At 37.2% G+C, this 18,966-nt stretch overlaps 2 protein-coding genes across 3 annotated transcripts in view; one reads left to right on the forward strand and one right to left on the reverse strand.

Moving 5' to 3' along the window:
- Positions 1-18,966, forward strand: part of macrod2 (mono-ADP ribosylhydrolase 2) — a 605,869-nt gene that overhangs the window by 87,219 nt on the left and 499,684 nt on the right. The gene's annotated exons all lie outside the window — the stretch shown is intronic.
- On the reverse strand, positions 245-14,159 carry flrt3 (fibronectin leucine rich transmembrane 3). Its single transcript, XM_088934312.1, has 3 exons — positions 13,901-14,159; positions 5,206-6,043; positions 245-3,886 (listed from the first exon to the last, which is right to left on the reverse strand). The coding sequence occupies exon 3, from the start codon at positions 3,850-3,852 to the stop codon at positions 1,885-1,887; it is 1,968 nt and encodes a 655-aa protein (XP_088790438.1). The 5' UTR covers positions 3,853-3,886; positions 5,206-6,043; positions 13,901-14,159; the 3' UTR covers positions 245-1,884.

Genomic DNA, 18,966 nt, shown 5'->3' on the forward strand with positions numbered 1-18,966 from the left:
TTATATCAACAACAGAGCCTTTATGATGACAGTTTTCATGGTACAATTAAGTCTCATTTTAGCTTAAATTTCCCTCAACGTTATTACTACGTATAAAAGTCACGTTTCTACTACCCTTAGAAATCTACTGAATCAGTTACATTGTTGTGTTTAGAATTATTCGATTTAAAGATTCATTGAAACATTAGATACATTCCATTTGAGTTAACTAAAGGTTCAAACAAATGGGAGCTTTTTCTCCTTCTTTGGCTAGTTTTCACAATAAAATTTTATTCCTCTTGTAGCTTGGTGTAATTGTGGCAGAACCACAATAAAGTCTGTGCCACGAATGTTGGCCACAAAACTTTTCCTTGTGCTTGGGAGGTAAGTTACATCAAACTGAGCATCGTGATGTTCTCAGCTGCTAATCTACTTTCTGTGCGATATTGAATAATATCTTGTACTTTGTCTAATCAGGCAGATCGGGGATGCATTACAGGGATTTTCCACACAAAAGACGAATTGAGGTCTCCAGCCTGAGCAGTAATTGCATTCTAAAGATTGCTTGTAATATGAGGGGAGTTATCTGAATGTTTAAAATCTGCACTTGTAAGTTATACCACCAGGCAATATTAGTGCTGGAGAAAAAATAACCACACCGTTTTTTTGTCCACTTTTATTCTGCAATATGACCAATATTTTTTTCTCATATTCAAGTGTGTATGAAAAGAAGTTAAGTCACTGATTTTTAAAAAGCTAAATACAATAAGCATTGGATCAAGGCACATACAAGACTGGCCAAAGGGCGTACAATGCACTTTGGTTTTCAGTTGTAAAGAACAATTACCTTTAAATTGTGGCAACAAAAAAGTGGCTTGATTTAAAAAATAAAATAATAAAAATAAAATAATGTAACAGCTGACACTTTTTATTCAAAAAAGCCAGAATGCATTTTTTTTACTTTTACCTTTTTTGCCCAGATATAGTACTGTAAAAAGTAAGGGCAACGTTTAACAATGACATATTGTACAATGCACTGAAGAACGTTGCTTTGTAGTTTCACCTTGTTGATGTTTCTTTCTTACACCAGGGTGTCAGACTGTTGTTTCTACAATTGCAGTATATTTTCCTCATGATCGTCTGTGCTTAATTTGCTCTGTACCGAAACCTTCTGGTTGTATGACAGTACGAGAACATGGTCTGTCTTCAGATTCTATAGTGGTGTGACACATTTGCTTTTCAAAAGCAATAGTCATTTAAATTCAAAATTCCTCTTCCGTCTCATGAAATTAAGCAGAAATGCCTGACATTTCCTTAAACGTAATTCAAATTCCCATAAAACGTTTTTCTTCAGAGAAGACTGGGTCTGTTGTCTGCTCATATTAAGAAGAAATGACCATGACATTGGCTCACAACACAATTTTTTTTCTGTGGCCTTTAGAAACCTTTTAACCCACAGCTTGTCATTGAATCTTTTTTTAATAGCTTCAATACCAACAAAGTGAAAAATGACCTGTGCTTATACTACTACAAGGTTTTTGAATATCTCTTTAAAAAGTCTGATTGTTCAACACAGTAATAAAAACCCACTTTCACAGTTGACAAGTCATCATATTTCAGTAGAACACAAAAGTTTAATTGGTCTGAAACCTTAAGCAAAGAAAATACAGTACAAATTACTACAAATTTCTAAAATATAGAATTCCAATTAATGATAAGACATACACTGACTGTTCAGTGATGACCTGCAATTTAAAACTTTTAATAAAAAGTTCTTAAATATAAATTATATGGCAAATGTACAGAACATTGCTTCATCAGTCTTTTAAATCCAGTGTTTTGCAAATGAAGACCAACCAGTTTTCAAGTCACATGTCTGTAATAGTCTTAAATATATATTCATTATCATGAGTGAGAATGGTCTGAATCTGGTATCCCACTGTCTCTGTAGCTTCTGTTGCTGCTGCTGTTTTCACTGTGATTGTTCTTATATAGGCTTAAGCCATTAGGTGGGAATATGGTGTGTATTACAAACTCCTCCTTGGACACAGGGCCATGGTTTATAGGTATCATTTGAAAAGAGGTCTCTCTAATCTCTAAGATAGAGTTATCCTTCTTGGTTCCTGCCTCTGCATAATCATCCTTTCTTCTGCGACCCTTATTATAGGCACAGTTCCTTGAAAAGAGAGACCCATTCCTGTGGACATACCAGCAAACGAGAGCTAGCATTATGATTGCCAAAAGCGCCACAGCTCCCCCAATAATGGCTGCCAGTGGCAAACTTGAATTTTTGTAAGGTTCCTTCTCTTGTTCCCTGTTCAGGGTTGTTGTAGGGTTGTAGGTTTTAAGAGATCCTGTTTCAGTTTCTATGCAGACAGGGGTTTCATCCGACAAATAAATGTTACTGGTTTCCATGGGAACCAAGCATATCCGGTAAGAAGACTCTGGGTCAAGTGAGGTGACCAAATATTCAGTCTTCTCGCCTTGAACGATTGTCTCGGTTATTGACCCAAATGCAGGGCTGTGTCCCATTTTCAGCCAACTTAGTCGTAAGGCAGTCATTGGCTGTGCAACTTTCCAAGAGATGTGTATGGTCTCTGCACTGATGGATTTCACACTTATAGTGATGATTTTCCGTGAAGAAGGGGTCGTACTCCTGTAGTTTTTGCTCAGGTCTGGTCCTTTCACTGCTGGCCTTTTGGTAACAGAAGAAGGCCACTGGCCTCTGGAAGGGGGTAAAGTGTTTGAAACAGAAGTGGTCGTCTCAAGGGTAGGTGGAATGTCGGCCTCTGTACAGTCAAACAGATCTGGGGCCATGTCCTTTATAGCCATCCCTTTGACCTTGTCTGGTCCTTGGCACATCAGTCCTCGCACGTTGACTCGAGCTGGCAAGCTCCGAAGCCAGTCCCTCACCCATTTCATCCTGCAACCACAGTACCAAGGGTTGTTACGAAGTAACAGGTGCGTTAGGTTGTCCAGATCATCAAAGACTCCCATTGGTAAACTACTCAAGTTGTTGCTGGATAAATCAAGACGATAAAGCTGTCGAAGGTAAGAAAATGCACCAGCTGGCACCCGATTGATGTGGTTTTCCTGGAGCTGCAGCTTTTCTAGATTCATGCCCGGAAGGTTGCTGGGCGGAGCGGTGAGAGAGTTGCGAACCAGGGAAAGCTCTGTGAGATTAACAAGGTTCACAAATGCCATGTCTCCTATTCCATAGTTGTTCAAAAGGTTGCCATCTAAAACTAGGCGTTTCAAATTTGTAAGATCCCGCAAGGACAGCTCGGATATAGTGGAAATGCGGTTATCATCAAATCTGAGCTCTTCAATAGTCATTGGCAGGCCTGTAGGAATAGTGCTAAGGTGATTCCGTGACAGGAATAGCAGTCGTAGGTGGTTGCTGTCTCGAAATGCTCCTTCCTCTATACTCACGGCAGAAACGGAGTTATCATCCAAATGAAGTTCCTCTATGTAAGGAATCAGAGCCAGTGTATCGTGTGCGATAGTCCTGATGTTGTTCTCCTGCAAATGGAGCTCTTTCACATATTTTGGCAAGTTGATAGGAAACTCATCCAAGTTGTTGCAATACAGATAGATCTTTTCCACTTTGTTCAATTTGCGCAGTTCTTTTGGTATGCCTGCATTGTTTATTCGGTTATTCTGCAGGTAGAGGACTGTGGCGTCCTCTGGAATCCCAGCGGGAATGGATGTCAGTCCTCGGTCATTGCAGTAAATGAAAGTTCCATCACAGCGGCACAATTTGGGGCAGGAAGCAGAGCTGACAGATGGACTTGTCAAGCCGAGAAATAGCCCTATTCTTGTTAGGAAGAGAAGGAAGCTCTTGTACTTGCAGATCATTCTTAATGGTGACATTTTAAATGTGGGGCAGCAGTTTCTTTCTGAATACCTTGGGTAGAGAAAAACAGAAGAGGTTAATTCAAAGTATTTTGATAAAATATGCAGAACACTGTTGACTACAACTAAGATGCAGAACACCATTGACTACAACCAAAATTATTTTGGGAGGCTTATTTGCGTAAAGTATTCTTTTCATGCAAAACTTTGTTTAAATCTGCACAGTTGGATCCTTTGTAATAGTAACGGAGTACACTAAAACTGAAAACAGACATTCAATTAATTTGTGACAGCCTGTTTTGATTGACAACAGCTATAAAACAAAACCTTTACATAAAACATTTCTTTCCAACAATGAATCCTTTAAAATTAGAAGTTTAAACTGCAGCGTAAGTAGTTCCAGAGTTCCATTCAGCCTTGAATATAGATAAGAAATTCTTTATGCTGGAACCATTATGTTGAATCAAAGTCCTTTATTTAGTTTTCTGCTTGTAATGTAATATTTAGCTCTGAATGTTTAAAGGATTGTTCAAGCAAGCCAGCTTGTGTCACGGATTTATTTCACTATGGCTTTTAACAGCAGGCTAAGAGGTAAGGTAAAATGAACCCTGTCTCTTGGACTGGAATTAATTTAGTAACTTTTAATGTTTTGTATTAATCCCAATATTCACATTGTTTCAAAATTTTCTTTGACATTGGTTTCTAAACAAAATTGGAAAGAATGCTTTTAAAGTCACTTTGTATATTTAGCAAAACAGACAGTGTTACTTAATTTGTCCATTCAACACTGTATCTAAAGCTCTATAGTGAACTAGATAAGCAACATAGCCCATTCATTTAAATCGAGCTAATTGAGTCATGGTGATGAACAGTGCCCTGAAATGCATAGGTTCAGTAAATATGAGAGAAGCTTTTATGAAATCCAGTTAAGAGTAATAAAGCAAAACTCAACTACCATGATCAAACATTGAACCATTTTTCCTAGTATTATTAACCCATATTATAGTAGAGGGTACATGGGACAAGATAATAGATTGTTTAGCAATCATTAACACAGAATCCTTTGAAAATTAAATTAGTACAGTGGGTGTGTTCATTTTGTTTTCCATCAGATCTACTAAATTATTGATTTTTTTTCTTGGGTATATATACTGTTGATTTTTGTGAATATTTTTTAAGTTTTAAGTTTGAGAACCTACTGAGGATTTGCAAAGTGACAGGCTGATTTGTTTTTCCTTTTAATTAGACTAATACAGATTTATTACTACAATTATGCATTCCTGTCATGACCTCTTTTCTGGCAGATCTCATTATAAATTGTATTTAAGCCACTGAAGCATAAAAAGGCAAAGGCATCAATATTTGTCATACCTGATTTAAGAGAACCGGTAAATCCTGTACTTGCTGAAATCCAATGAAGATAAATTTAAGCTTTTAAGATGGGTGGGTAGGTGGAGGTTCTGGGAAGAGACTTTGTCAATATGGTCTGGTGTCTTTGGTTATTTCCTGTCCTCGCTGTGTTTGCTCAACTGATCCTTGTTTATATTGCCGACCTCCTGGCTTGTTGCACAGTTTTCAGTGATCATTCCTACAAAGGTTTTGCCATGGCAGATAAGCATATAAAGAGCACCACTGCTTGAAGACGAACCTTAAGCTTCCTGCTCTTGTGCAAAAATGCGATTCAGTTAATATTAAAAACCCTGTGCATGTAGGCTCCTTTTTTGTTGCAGCTAACAGCCGTAACCCAAATTAGACCCTTTGTATCTTTTAAAAGCTCCTTTCTGCAATGTGCGAGAGAATAGCAACTCCTTCTTCACCTCAGGGAAGCCATTCATGTTGCTGAGGCCTGACCGCTGGTGTCTTCTCCAGAGGAGCAGCCACAGTTTTTGGTTTGGTTTTATCCAACTGTAAACCTAGCAGGGTGGGCAGATGAATCTAGCCCTCAATTACTGAATCCCCTCTGTTGGCGATTGCCAAATGTTCCTGTCTTTCTTCACTCCAAGTCGCAATTTCCAGGGTGTGTTTTGTGGCAAACATTTATACTGCACATCTCCACTTGTTTGAACTCCTTGGTCATGAGGCAGATTTTGGTTCTGCAACTGCTTGTGTCTTCTCAAATAAAAAATCCTGAAGTCTTTGACTGCGTTGTGGTCCTCCTTGTCATAGTGAAGAAAATCAACTTCTCTCGCGCATCAGCCTCCGCTGATCTCTGAAAGAACGAATTGGTAAGATTCACAAAGTTAGACAAGGTTAGCCTTGACTGAATTTATTTTGATATAATTAGAAGTGAATATATCATTCTTGGCAACAATTACTGTTAACAAGTACAGCTGAAGGTTAATAAACGTTTGAGCTCTAACATCATTTCTATGTAAATATCTGAAATGTTAATCTTTAAATAACCAAGTAGGCTTGATTGTTGCAGGACTGTGGACCACACAGGAAATCAGTGCTCCAATTTACTGTTTTCCCCCCACTGTTACTTCATCATCCTTGCTGTATTTATTCACAAGTGATTTTGAGATGTACCCTTTCTTTTCAAAAAGGAGCTTTTGGAGTTCTTCTTAAAAAGTCAAAATGTGCTTTTTATTCTACCATAAAACTAATGTTTTATGCATTCATATCTATTTTATAGTCAGCTTACTATGTATATGTGCATATTCATCACTCGAAAGACAGGGGCCAAATCAAATGAGAAAACAACAGACGAATTCAAAAAGAGCACGTCTGGTTTTCACTTAGGAGATGTTGGAGAGACGCTTGCCTCTCCAAGCCAGACCATCAGGATCCCACAGTACACACCGTTAGCGATGATCTAAAATGGAAATGCTTGACCCTGGAATTGGGAGTGCTGCAAACGCACTTTTGCCTCACCATAGTAATTACACTGCAGCCTGCAAGGAGGGCCATCCATCCTTAAAATCAAACCAATCCGGACTTAAGAGATTTAAACTACCGCTAGTGAGTATTCATCCTGATTAACACTACAAAACAAAGGGACCTGATCCACAAGAAAATTGTAGTGAATGTTTTCTGTGTTCTAAATGTTCAAACCATTGCTCGAAGGATTTGCTTTTTAAAATGAGGTAGTATTGCTCCAGGTTCTCTGTTCAGAAACATTTTATGTGAAAATTAGGAAGAGATGGAAAAAATCTGGTAGCTTCAAAGGTAGCATAATAGAACTGATACGAGGAATGTAATGTTTCTTTGAAATTAGGGTTGGATTATACAAATACATTGAGAACTGCTAATGCATCCTTACAAGGGAATCAACATTCCAGAATTAAGACTTATGTTAAACACAGTGCAATGGACCAGATTTTTACATGCAAAATATATTTTGCATCACAAATTTGGGTTATTTTTTACTTTAAGCAATTTGCAAATCTGAACTAGCATTGATCCTCTACATGCATTTCACCTTCCTATATTTTTAGTGATTCTATGGATTTAACATCTCAAAGATTGCCAAGTTATGCATTACAAAATCTTTCATTTAAAAGAGAGGAGCTACTGCACATGATGCATTTTTAAAACGCAGTAGGAGCTAATTGTATTTGATTACTTCCATTTAGATTTGATATCAGCTAGTTTTTAGATTTTTGTTATGCAAACCCTTTTTATCAAGTATTGCAACAGTAGCTTCATAAAAAAAAATCCCTTTTTAAGCAAAATCCCCCAAAGCTTATTACATCTTTGTGTACCAAAGATTTTTTTTTCCCTTTTTCTGAATTGCACCCAGATAAAAGGACTGACAGGGTCTCTTTGATAGTGGACACCATTTCTGGGACCTGGATTAGCAAGACGGTTGTGGATTTTTATAAAACCTTTTCCCTCAGCCCCAGGTCTGTAATTGTGTGCATTGCCCTGCCCTCCTTCTTATTTTCTATGGTGATGGCAGAGAAGAATGTCTTTGCATTTCAAAAGCTACAGTGATCCAGTCCAATACATCAGAGGCTGGGGAGGGAGTCCTGGTGCCTTGCTCAGTCTCTGTTGCGCTTCATTCACTGGGCACCGTTTTGCAAGGCTGCCTTGATTCTGAGGCAGAGATGATAAAAAAAGAATAACGGGGGGAAAAAATCCTCCATCCTTCACTCCCACATCCCCACTGGCATAGTCTCCTTAACCAGGCCTCTCGGCTATATCATGTTGAGCAGGCTGGTTGGGCCTGGGGCTCACGATGAGCTTATTAATTATAAACTAAATACTGCTGAAAATTTAAAGTGAAGATGAAATTGCATATTTGGAAGTTCATTAATATGGAAAGACATCCATCTCACCTCATGTCACCTTTCCTTTCATTATTTAGTATTCTTACTCTTGTGTACACTTTTTTTTTTGCAGTTCAGTTAAAATATTGCCAAGGGATGATGTACAGATAATGTACAAATAACCTTGAATTTAAACAGCACATAGCTTTCTGTTTTTTACTATTATATTTGTCAGTTAAAACAATGTCTATTAAATGTTAAGATTTAGTAGTGTGACAACAGATTGAGAGACTTGCAATTACTTTATAATAATTTCCTACTTTATTGCGCGGAATAATGCTACCGTTGGCTACCTTGGTGCACAAATACAGCCAAGTGATTATTATATTTGTAGAGTCTGAACAAGAACAACAGATGCAGATGTCTGTTATTTTAGATCTGTTAGCGTGTATGAAGGAGACCTTTCTTAAGCTGACACTTTATATGATATTAAAAACGGAAAAGCTGTTTTAGTAAAGGAATAATCACTTTTCATTTAAATAGAGTCTAATGTAAGATATATATTTGCTATACTTATAAATAGGGCATCCTGATCAGAAAATGTTATTTGTAGCATATCTGATTTAACAGAAAAATATAGTAAAGAGAATATACATGACCTGACTCTTACAGACATAATAATGGCAGGGCTCCCATATTGTTTTATTTGAACTTTTCTGGTAGTGTCATTGTTGCCGATCTACCATAAAAAATAATAAAAAAATAAAACTTTGTATCACACCTCTGAGGATGCTGTTGTGCCTCTGGCTGTTTTAGAAAGCTCCCGACCCTACTCCCTACTTTTTATAGACTATTGTCTATGATTTCATCTTTGCTTCTTTTCAGCTGCACATCACTTTTTAATATGCTTTACATATTACAGGGTATTTTAAGATCCCACTCACTTAAAAACCTATACGCCAGTAAAACATTTTTTTTTTTAAATTAGGTGTTGCTACTTTGTAGTCAGTATTTAAAAATGAGTTTCTAAAATAAAAACTGCTGGGATGACTGATTTTAAACTTACTTTTTGAAAGACAAACCGAAGTTTGTTAAATAGGATTTAAGGTCCAGATTATGTAGTGGTAGATTGTATTTATTTTGATTGGCTTGAATGTAGGGAATCTATTTTGGGGATAACAGCTAAGTAAAACTATGTATTTTTTTTTATTAAAAGCTGCTAACTAGCAGTGCTGTTAATACAGAGAACAACCAAGTAGCAAGACTTGGCTAATTAGTCTGTCATGATGCTTGACTTCACTTTGCCATGGTAACAGAGAAACAGCAAGGTGCTAAAATGCTTTTCAGTTTCCAAAATGCAATTAATTGCTTTGTGTTTATTAAAATATGATTACTTGCCTTTCTGAGGCCAGGATAGAATGGTGGAGGATTTGTATTCTGCTGTCACTCTGCTGCCGTTGTGAGAAATGATAAACTACATATACAGAAATTCACTGACAGGCTGCTTAAATGACATTATAAACTGATCCAAGAGTTCACTTTAGAAGAGCTTTTTACAGACTCTCATAAAGAATGAATATGTAACAATCAAAGACCAAAATGTAACTTAAAGTACAGGCCATCTTAGTTAAGAAAACTATATGTTGAAAAGGTTTATCACATGACAGTTGTACAAAAAAATGTGTAAGATAGTGAGTTATGCGAGAATATATGAGAAATCAGATTAAAACTGTTCATTTCTGCTGCAAAAATAATATAGTTAGATTTATAGGAAGCGAATACTGGTTAAATACTGGTTGGAGAAAATACAGCTGTTGCAAACACTTAACATCGGAAAGCTGTGTTAGCCATTTTGCTTTGTTAATTATTGCAATTAGTTGTGAAAAATATTGTGCTTGATTCCGAGCATATTTCAATTACTATGCATTACACCCTCTTCTTTTGAGAATGCACCTAAATGATTTCCCTAAAAACAGATGACGTCTATGTAAAAAAAACTTTTTTTTTTTCTCCCAGGATGGACTTTCCTTAGAAATGTTACAGGATCAGCTAGTGACAGATTTTGCTTTTGCTTCGATTTGCAAAAACAGATTGTGGCTGTAGCATTGCGGGGATAGGTTAATGAACTTGTGAGGGATGTGTCTGTATTTGTGCGTGGTTGTCTTGAGTGTTAAACAGTTTTCTTAACTAGTCAAGACCCGGTGGCTTCATGTTGAGACCAGGCCTGGCTGGTTGGCTGCTTTTTTTCTACGATCATCGGATTTCACAAAAGCGACCCCCGTCCATTGTATAATACCAAGCACGCAGAAGGACCTCTAAATCTGTCTACTGGGGGTTTGGGAAGGTTTTTCAAAATTTTAAGTATGCTTTTATACCCCGTATTAGTAGTTTTCTATTTGGAAAACCTTTTTGTTTCTTCATGGCTTTGGTAGGAAATGCACGCTAGAACTACAATTCAAAAGCGCTGCTGGTCAAGCTCAGAGGTTTCTAATGGGAGTACATGCTTGTGCTTCATTTATTTCTCCATGGAAAGTTAAATTGAGTATTCTTAAAACAAAAAAAATGTATGGTGTGACTTTACCCGTCCTTAGAACTCAATAAACTTATTTTAAAAGAACTGACGGATGTGTTGTGAAAAAAAACTGCTTTTTCCTGGAGATAACTTGTCTCGATCAAATACGCAAAAACAAAGACAAGCTTTGTCAAGCTTGCAAAAGCAAGTCTTTTTTCTACCTTGTTGAGCTTATGTACAGTTTTACTTGGGAAATTCCTTGACAAATTCCGGACACTTTAACCAAAAGCCATATCAAGAGACTTTGCTTACATTAAAGTCAGCTGAGGTATGGATTTCAAACAATGGTGACATACTTTTCTGTTTTCATTACTGGTATCTACAGCTAATCCTTTTCAAAGCCTTTAGTTTTGGTATGTATCAACGAGTGAGGAGGTTACATTTGAGTATCAAAGGCAAAGCTTTGTGTTCTAGTCTTTAGTCGGGAGAAGTTTAGTTTAGGCCTGTTTTTTTTTCTCCTCTGGATATGCATTTTTTGCATTTCAGAGTTCTGACAGAGAATTGTGGAATATATTATATAAACATCCAAGGACTCTTAACTTTTAGATTAAGAAGATTGGCCTAATCTACATTCAAAATTGCTGCAGTGTGTTAAATAGATTAATCTAGTCTTTTGTTTGGTCTTTCTGGTAAAGTGGCGTTTTCTTTAGAAGGGCTAAAAGGAGCTAGTCTGTAGCTGTGTAGTTTTTCCCCACTTGGGGGTGTTAAGCACTGCAAGAAGCCAGATTTCAGTATTACAGGTCACACGTTTACTGCTGGTGTCCACTTTTCTCGCCTTTAATTACGACAAAACCTCCTGCTGAGCAGAACAGCACAGGCCTCAGGACTAGAAAAGAGTGGATTGTAAGAAAATTGATTTACTTTCCCATGCTAACATGCATGTGTTGATTTCAGGAATTAGTGATCTTTTGTCTTTTTACATGTCAACAGAATTAATTTGTGTTTAGATGCGTATCTTTTTTTCCTTCCTGTCCATATCTTGGGAGATTTTTTTATTTGTTGTACACAGAGCCCTCTGATAAATAACTAAAGCTATCTATTTGAACTTTCTAAAATCGGCTTTCATGGCTTGGATCAAAGGGTTTTAAATACAAATGAAACTTGGAACCTGAATATTGTTGACATCAATATGGAGACTAAAAGGATATTCCTTGGAAAGCATACACAATCAGTTTTATTTTTATCTCCATTGCATAAAAATTGACCATTTGAGGTTGTATGCCTTAGGCATTTGACATTGTGCACAATGGGAGTTCCTCAAATTTGCAGAGGGAACATCAGAAAATATAATTACCTATTACCATTGGCCTAAACACATCTTATGCAAATGTCCTTTGCTCTTTGTGGTTTTTTTTGTGAAAAGGGGACAATTTATATGTAATAAAATGTGATGTTAATTGTGATAAAATAACTAGTTGCTTGAGGAACAACAGAACTCAAGATAGTTTGTTTTTAATAGCTGTGTTTTTTAGGGCTGTGGATTCAATTTGAAAGGACTTGGCTAGAACACGATTAACACCTTTTCAGAAAACAGTGGGTGTCTTCCTCTAATCATTTTCTGGAATACACAAATGTTTTAAACGAGTTTTTGGCCCTACTGTAATGCAAAAAAAAGAGACTATGCAATACACAGAGTCGTGTAAACTGTGATTATCAAGAAAATGCACAGTTCTCACTCATGCAATTGGAGAATAAAGCATCTGATCAGCTTTATTAACAGAAAGCTTGAAATCCAATTAGTCCTGGAGTTCTATGCCAGTACACATCCTTCTGACTGATACAGTATGGACATAACAGGTTTAGAATTATGCTGGCTGAATCTGTTTTAATATAGAAGTATAAACTGATATAATCTTCTCTACCAGATTGGATAGAAGCTTTGGCTTTGCTGATGGAATCCTGTAGAAATAAACAGATCTGTATCTTTAAGGAGCAATACTTGTAGCACCCACACTAGCACTGCACTAATGCAAGCTTACATATTATTCAAATCTGTAACACAGAGACTTGGAGAGGGACTCTAAATTATATGCTTTGAGAATCTTTTTTGGTCCTTTATCCAATTCATGTAGCATGAGCTAGTGTTTATGACTGCAATTTGAGGTTATTATTTCTCATATACAAGATACTATTTATTTTGGCTCAGAAGTACTTTCTGCTTGCATAGTTTATGTCTCTAGGTAGACAATGAAACCCTGCTGTGAGCTCTCTGTGGCTACAAGTAACTGACAAGTTCAGATTAAAACAAAGCTGAATCAGGTATTCACCATTATGTGCTATCAGTTAAAATCAGTAATGTTATGAAACACTTTTATTAGGAAGATTGAAGGCACAAGGTGTAGAGTGTAAGATTTTTTTTTTTGTCTCATTGAAAAGAGAACTCAGAATATGAGATGTTAGTCTGGTGGTGTTGCTCTGTATGGTAATTATCATGCCAGTCACATAGTCTGTGTACCAGAGCTATGAATTTTGAGTTTTCTCAAAAAGCTTTAAGGCTTATATATTTTGATTTTAAAATAAAAATCAATTGATATTCACAGCTAGTGAGGTATGTAGAATTTGATTTGTAGAATTGAAAGTTGTTTTTGAATAAGTCACTATGAACATCAGTTACTGCTGCTGTGGATGTGAGAGTAGGCTTTGCTTGTAGTGAAAGAATGGCAGTTTGTGTGAGAAATGCATCATGCAGCTTTGAGCCTCCTGTATATGCTTCATGTAATGAGTGTACATATGATGTAGACTCATTGATCTCCTCTCAGGGAGGAGAAATTAACTAGTAAAAGGATGGTACTACGTAGAAGAAAGATTATACTGCTACCACCTATCTGTGAAATTTCACAGAAAATGACCATGAGAAAAATACTCCTTTTATGATTAAAAATGACTTCCTTCCCCTGTGCTAATTGCAGTTAGTGCTTACAGCTAGAGCAATACGCAACATTTACTTCACTTAAGTGGAATGAGTATATTGCTGGATATCAAGCTCCATAGCCACTGCTTCAGATATGTTTGAATCTTACTAGGTTAGGTCACATAATTTCATTGAATACATTTGTTACAGATATTAAAGCAGAATCCCTGTACAGTATAGGTAACTTGAAATAAAGAGTTGCGTGTTACTGTTCCTAGATGAATCAATAGCTGATTCAATAGTGGTCATACTCATCAGCAGCAATTTTCTTAAGGATGCCTTAAAGATAAAGTAGTAAAAAAAGGAAACTGCCTCCCTTAAAAAGAGAAAAAAATACTGTTTTAAAAAGAGAAAACAAAAAAAAACACTTACCTGATGAATCAAGACAAATAAATTAAAATCCTGTTTATGACAGCCACATGAATAATTCCAATAAATGGGTATCAGCTGTAATAAATAGCCCTCAAGTCTTCAACTCCAAAAGCACAAAACAGAAAGCACCAGCTAGAAGATGATAGTAATGTTTTTTTCTGTAAAAGTAGTAATAGTATGTGGGTCCGCACACTCCGCTAGCACTCAGAAAGACTGGGAGAGAGGAGCAAATCACTTGCACAGAGCCCACCACAAGTCTGGAGTTAAAGCTGCCTCTAGCTGTGCTTCAATAGAATGGTGATGTCATTAGTGGGAAGGGCTTTCTTTTCTCCCTCTCTCCTTCACACAACACTCCCCCTCTCTCCATCAAAGAGCTAGATTCCTGCTCTGGAGGAGATGCAGCAGTCCTCACTGTCAACACCAGAGGGAGCACAAGAAAGCGAGTTGACTGCTTCCACAACAGGATTTATCATCATCTCACTGGTTAAAAAGGTGTTGTTTGGATCCATAATGAAGGCAGAGAAGTGTGTGATTGTGCTTCAGTCTTGCACACCTGAGGCCTGCGCTGTTTGCTGCGCATGGTTTTACTCCACATACTGTAGTTGTTTCCTTTAACGTAAATGGACAAACAAAATCTTTAAAACTGTTTTTAGAAAAACTATTTGAGTATTTAGCCTCATTAGGAGTCATTTGAATTTGCCAATGCACAGCTCCAGTGATTTAATTGTACTATGTCCCCGGTGCCTGTCTTAAAAATGGAAATGGAAATTAAAGCTAGTGATGTACAGCTAGCAGTCTCCTTTGTTCTGCAGGCAGTTTTGATTTCCACTGTATAACAGAAAACATCCTTCACTTTACCTTTATATCTTGTTCATGTTCAGCACATTGAAGGGGCTCATAACAGTATTTCCGCAGAGGGCAAAAAATAACAGCAGCAGAAAAACATGACCCTCTATATTACATTTCTCTGCTTATTCTGCTGTGTGCTGTGATCTTCCATTCAGCTCTTTATTTTGCAAACTGTTTCTTTTAAAACTAGTCACCCCTCGCCAGTTCTGTCTCCCTGATGTATTTTGGTAATTGGTTCCTTATTAGCCTCATTCTTTTAATCTCCCATCCAGTGCCCTCCATCTATAAGGAATGGGCACCTCATAGGATTTACCCCCATAAAGCAAAAGCCTTGAACCACTAGATAAGAGCAGTTGTGTTCTCAGTTGTTCATTGAATACGCATTAGTAGATGTCACTGGAGAATGAGGTTGTTTCCTTTTTTCGGGTTGTAGTGCTTTGCGTGCGAGTTTCTCACAGCCCCCCAGTGTGAAAACTGTACTTGCTGTTTACAATGGAAAAAAGCACAAATCAAGCTGGAAACAAAGTAACTTGTACTATAGATATATGCTTGTTTTTAAAAAAAAAATAAAATAGAAGATCTTTCACTTCAAATTCTTCGGCTTCATCAGTAGGTACAGTTACTTTTCTAATTTGGGACTTGCGTCTATAATGTTTTAAAATTACATATAATATTGGGTTGCATTTTTTCTGTTTTATGGAGAAAGTCTTCATAATTCGCGTGCTGTGAAATTCCATTTATCAACCAGAATTCATTATTTTTTATTAAATCGTAAAAATAGGAGAACAATTTGTGGGAGCACAATACAAAACATGTTTAAGAAAATATGCTTAAGCATGAGATTTCTGGTGAGAAAAGGTGTGAAATAAATGCAGTTCGACGGAATTTGAACACATTTCCTTCAGGGCACAGCCCCATTTCTGACCCTCCCAGCTTCCGTCTTCAAATTTAACAGTAGTTTGTCTGTCAGCGTGTCATGATTGACCTGTCCCCTCTTACAAAGAGGCTCAGTGGCCATTGAAAAAGACGCAGTGTCCGGTTTCTGTTATCTTAAGATTGTGGAGGTCTGCTGCGGGGATCATCTGTTGTTTGTGGCTGGTTCTTGTCTTTCCCGAAGATGCAATTTATATTATCTGACCTATCTCAAAAGTGTTTTGACAACAGAGATGTCTTTGAAGACTTTAAATGACTTTTTTTTTTCTTTTGTGGTTGTACCAGGAGAAGGAGAGCATAGCTTTAGTTTATTAAAACACTTGATTTTGTTAAGTGTGAACATGAATCCCCCCCCCCTCCCTACTCCCCCACAAGCCTGTAACAGCAAAAATCATGTGGAAAACTGCATCTATGCCTCAGAATCTTAGACACTTAAAGCCATATTCCGGGAACAATTCAACCTTGGAATGCCTGCCAAAAGGGAAAAACTAAATGTTAGGTTAACCTCTTTTTATCCCTTTATCTTTCTGTTTCTAAATAATTAAGGTCAAATTTGAAGGAAATGTACACTTGTGTTGTTAGCTTTACATAAGCTTGATGGCAAGATCCTTCCCATCATGTTATAAGCCTTTACCCTGTGTTGGTAACAAGGAAACATGTTTGTAGTTGGTATTCTGAGACATCTGCCCACTGGGCTTATAACACAAAAACATTGAATTGACCAGAGACATCTCTCTCATTTCTTTATTTCTTGCAGGTTAGATTTGTGTGTGGAAAGAAGTGACAATACAGGTGTATGAGGAGCAGGACAGGCATGTCTAAATACTGTGCTATCAGCTCTGAGTTACTCAAAGGAGCGGAAGACACATAGAAAATACTCTGAAAGAGGCAGTGCGAATAATGCAACACAGGAATATTACAGCTGTTTCATGCTGAAAGAATGCTTCCTGTCCAGGGCCTCTGGAGAGACGGTGGTGCCAGTTGAAATACATTTTACTTTTTAGCAGGAGTATAAAATGTAGAAATGTAAGGCTTAATTCTATGTTTTTTTTAAAATATTGCTCGATTTCAAAATACAGTAGATTCTTTAAGAACACAAGACCTTGGGAGAGGTTACAAAAAAGAGGAGGCAGTTTGGCTCATCTGGCTCAACCTCTAGCTAGTAGGAAAAAATCTGAAAATCTCATGTGTTTCTTGGAAGAAGCCAAGGTATCAGGTTTTGCAACATAGCTGGGTAGTTTGTTTCTGACTCCCACAGCCCTTTGCATAATAAAATGCCTCCTGTTGTCCATTTTAGAGGCACTTTCCTGCAGTTTGAATCTGGTTTGTGTTTGACTTTTCATTCTGAAGAAATACATTTGGTTAACTTTGCCATTGATTTTGAGTGGTTTTTAGAATGTATGGTAATGTATCTGGTTGGCTTTTACTGGACTGAATATAGAGCAGCAATGTGTCTTTTTAAACCCATGTTGCAAAATTCCTCATGGTATCACTGAATCCAGTAAATTTTATGCTGCTGGCTACTCGGGCTCATGTGTTGAATTTCACACAGACCTTGTGAGTGTAGCGCAACTGGATAGAAGCCAACGTTGTATGTGCTCTGTTAGTCAGACAGTATGCTAACATAAAGTGATCTGTACTTTAAAGCAGCTATTTCGTGTCTTGTGCAGGTCAACAGAGAGTTCTGTGACAGACGCAATATGGTGATGGGCAATCATTTGTATTTATTGTGAATCTTAACATCTTTAGTCCATCACCTGATGCTCTTTTTAATACAAATTCCATCTGTTGCCTGTTAGCCCTTTTCAGGATTTAGGAGTTCCTTTGGGACTGTGCAGTTTGAGAATTAGTGGGTCTTCTCAAGGGATTTGCACAATAAAAAAACTGCTCTTCCTCCCATTGGGGTAGCCTGGGAACCCTGGTCGGGGTTATTTTTGTTGTCTGTGCTTGTGTGTTTATGTAAGAGAAGCCACACAAATAGCTATGTCAGCTGTTTTTCCTTCTTGTTTTTTAGTCTGTTTATTTAGTTTAGGTTTGTCCTCTCTTGTCTCTCCTGACCACAGCAAAGGGGGCTTCCTTGTCAATTGTGAGGTACCCCATTGATTTAATCACACCTAGATCCTCTTCCCTGGGGCTGATGATTGTGGAAACAAAGGCTGCTGATCAGATTAGATCAACATGCTCACTGAGTGGCCCAGAAAAGGGAAAAGGGTAGATCAGCATACAATGCCTTGATATTTCACTGTTCCCCCCCGATACGGTTTTTCTGTTAATTGATTTAGTGTTTCTATGCTAAATACTTTCACAGCTAGACCCACGACTACTTTATTATCTTGGTGCCTGTTAATCATATTGTAGCATTTATCGTTTTCCCTATGGAGTGGATACTTGCTTTGGAAATTAAATGCAGAAAAGGCTTTTGTTAGAGAAGAGCGTTGTAATTATTCAAGGGCTGATGATGGTATGCTAAACTGGGTATTCTTTTGGATGCACAAACAAGTCCCAAGTCTGTTGGACCTATTTTTTTTTTAACATCAAAGGTTTGTCCCTTTATGTTTTTCCTGCAAAGAGAAATGAAGTTTTAATGAAATCAAACCAGCCCCCCAAAAATGAAGCATAACGTTTAGCAGATTAATATTTGAAGAACAAAATTTGTCCCAGTTGACATGACTGTTGTCAGAACAAAAACTGATTTCGTGTTTAGGCTTAACAAAAAAAAATGTTATAGGAGCAGTGTTTCGACACTATCGATACTACATGGGTAATGATACCGATACTATAGCAGCAAGACTACCGAAGGGATTAAATGCTGATTACTGGGTTGGTTGTAACTAAAAAAATATATATTTTTAAATGTTTTTGAAATAGGCCTCCTAATTTATTTTTTGAAGTACTACAATAATTAATTGAAATAATTACTACCATGTAACTAAATATATACTATACACTATATTATGTTAACACAATGTATTGTGGAAAAAAATGTTATAAATGATTGACACTGAGGATCTCTAGTTTGACAGCTGATTCCTACCTTTTGGCCTGGTCTAAAAGATGCTACTACAAGAGGGTGGCATTCAATGAAGCAGAATGTTATTTCAGCTCTCAGAAGCTTAGAAAGGTTGGTCCTGGTTGTTACTGGACCTCCACTGAAACCCAGGTTGCATTTGTGAGTGATGTTGATGGACTAGTAAGTGGCACAGTCCCCAGAAGTCATTTAGAGTTGTGGTTCCTGTGATGGCGGCAGGTGAAAAAGGGTGGTCTGAATTTGATTTTTTGGTTTA

This window comes from Atractosteus spatula, chromosome 15 (assembly GCF_055471065.1).
Source record: "Atractosteus spatula isolate fAtrSpa1 chromosome 15, fAtrSpa1.hap1, whole genome shotgun sequence".
NCBI lineage: Eukaryota > Metazoa > Chordata > Actinopteri > Semionotiformes > Lepisosteidae > Atractosteus > Atractosteus spatula.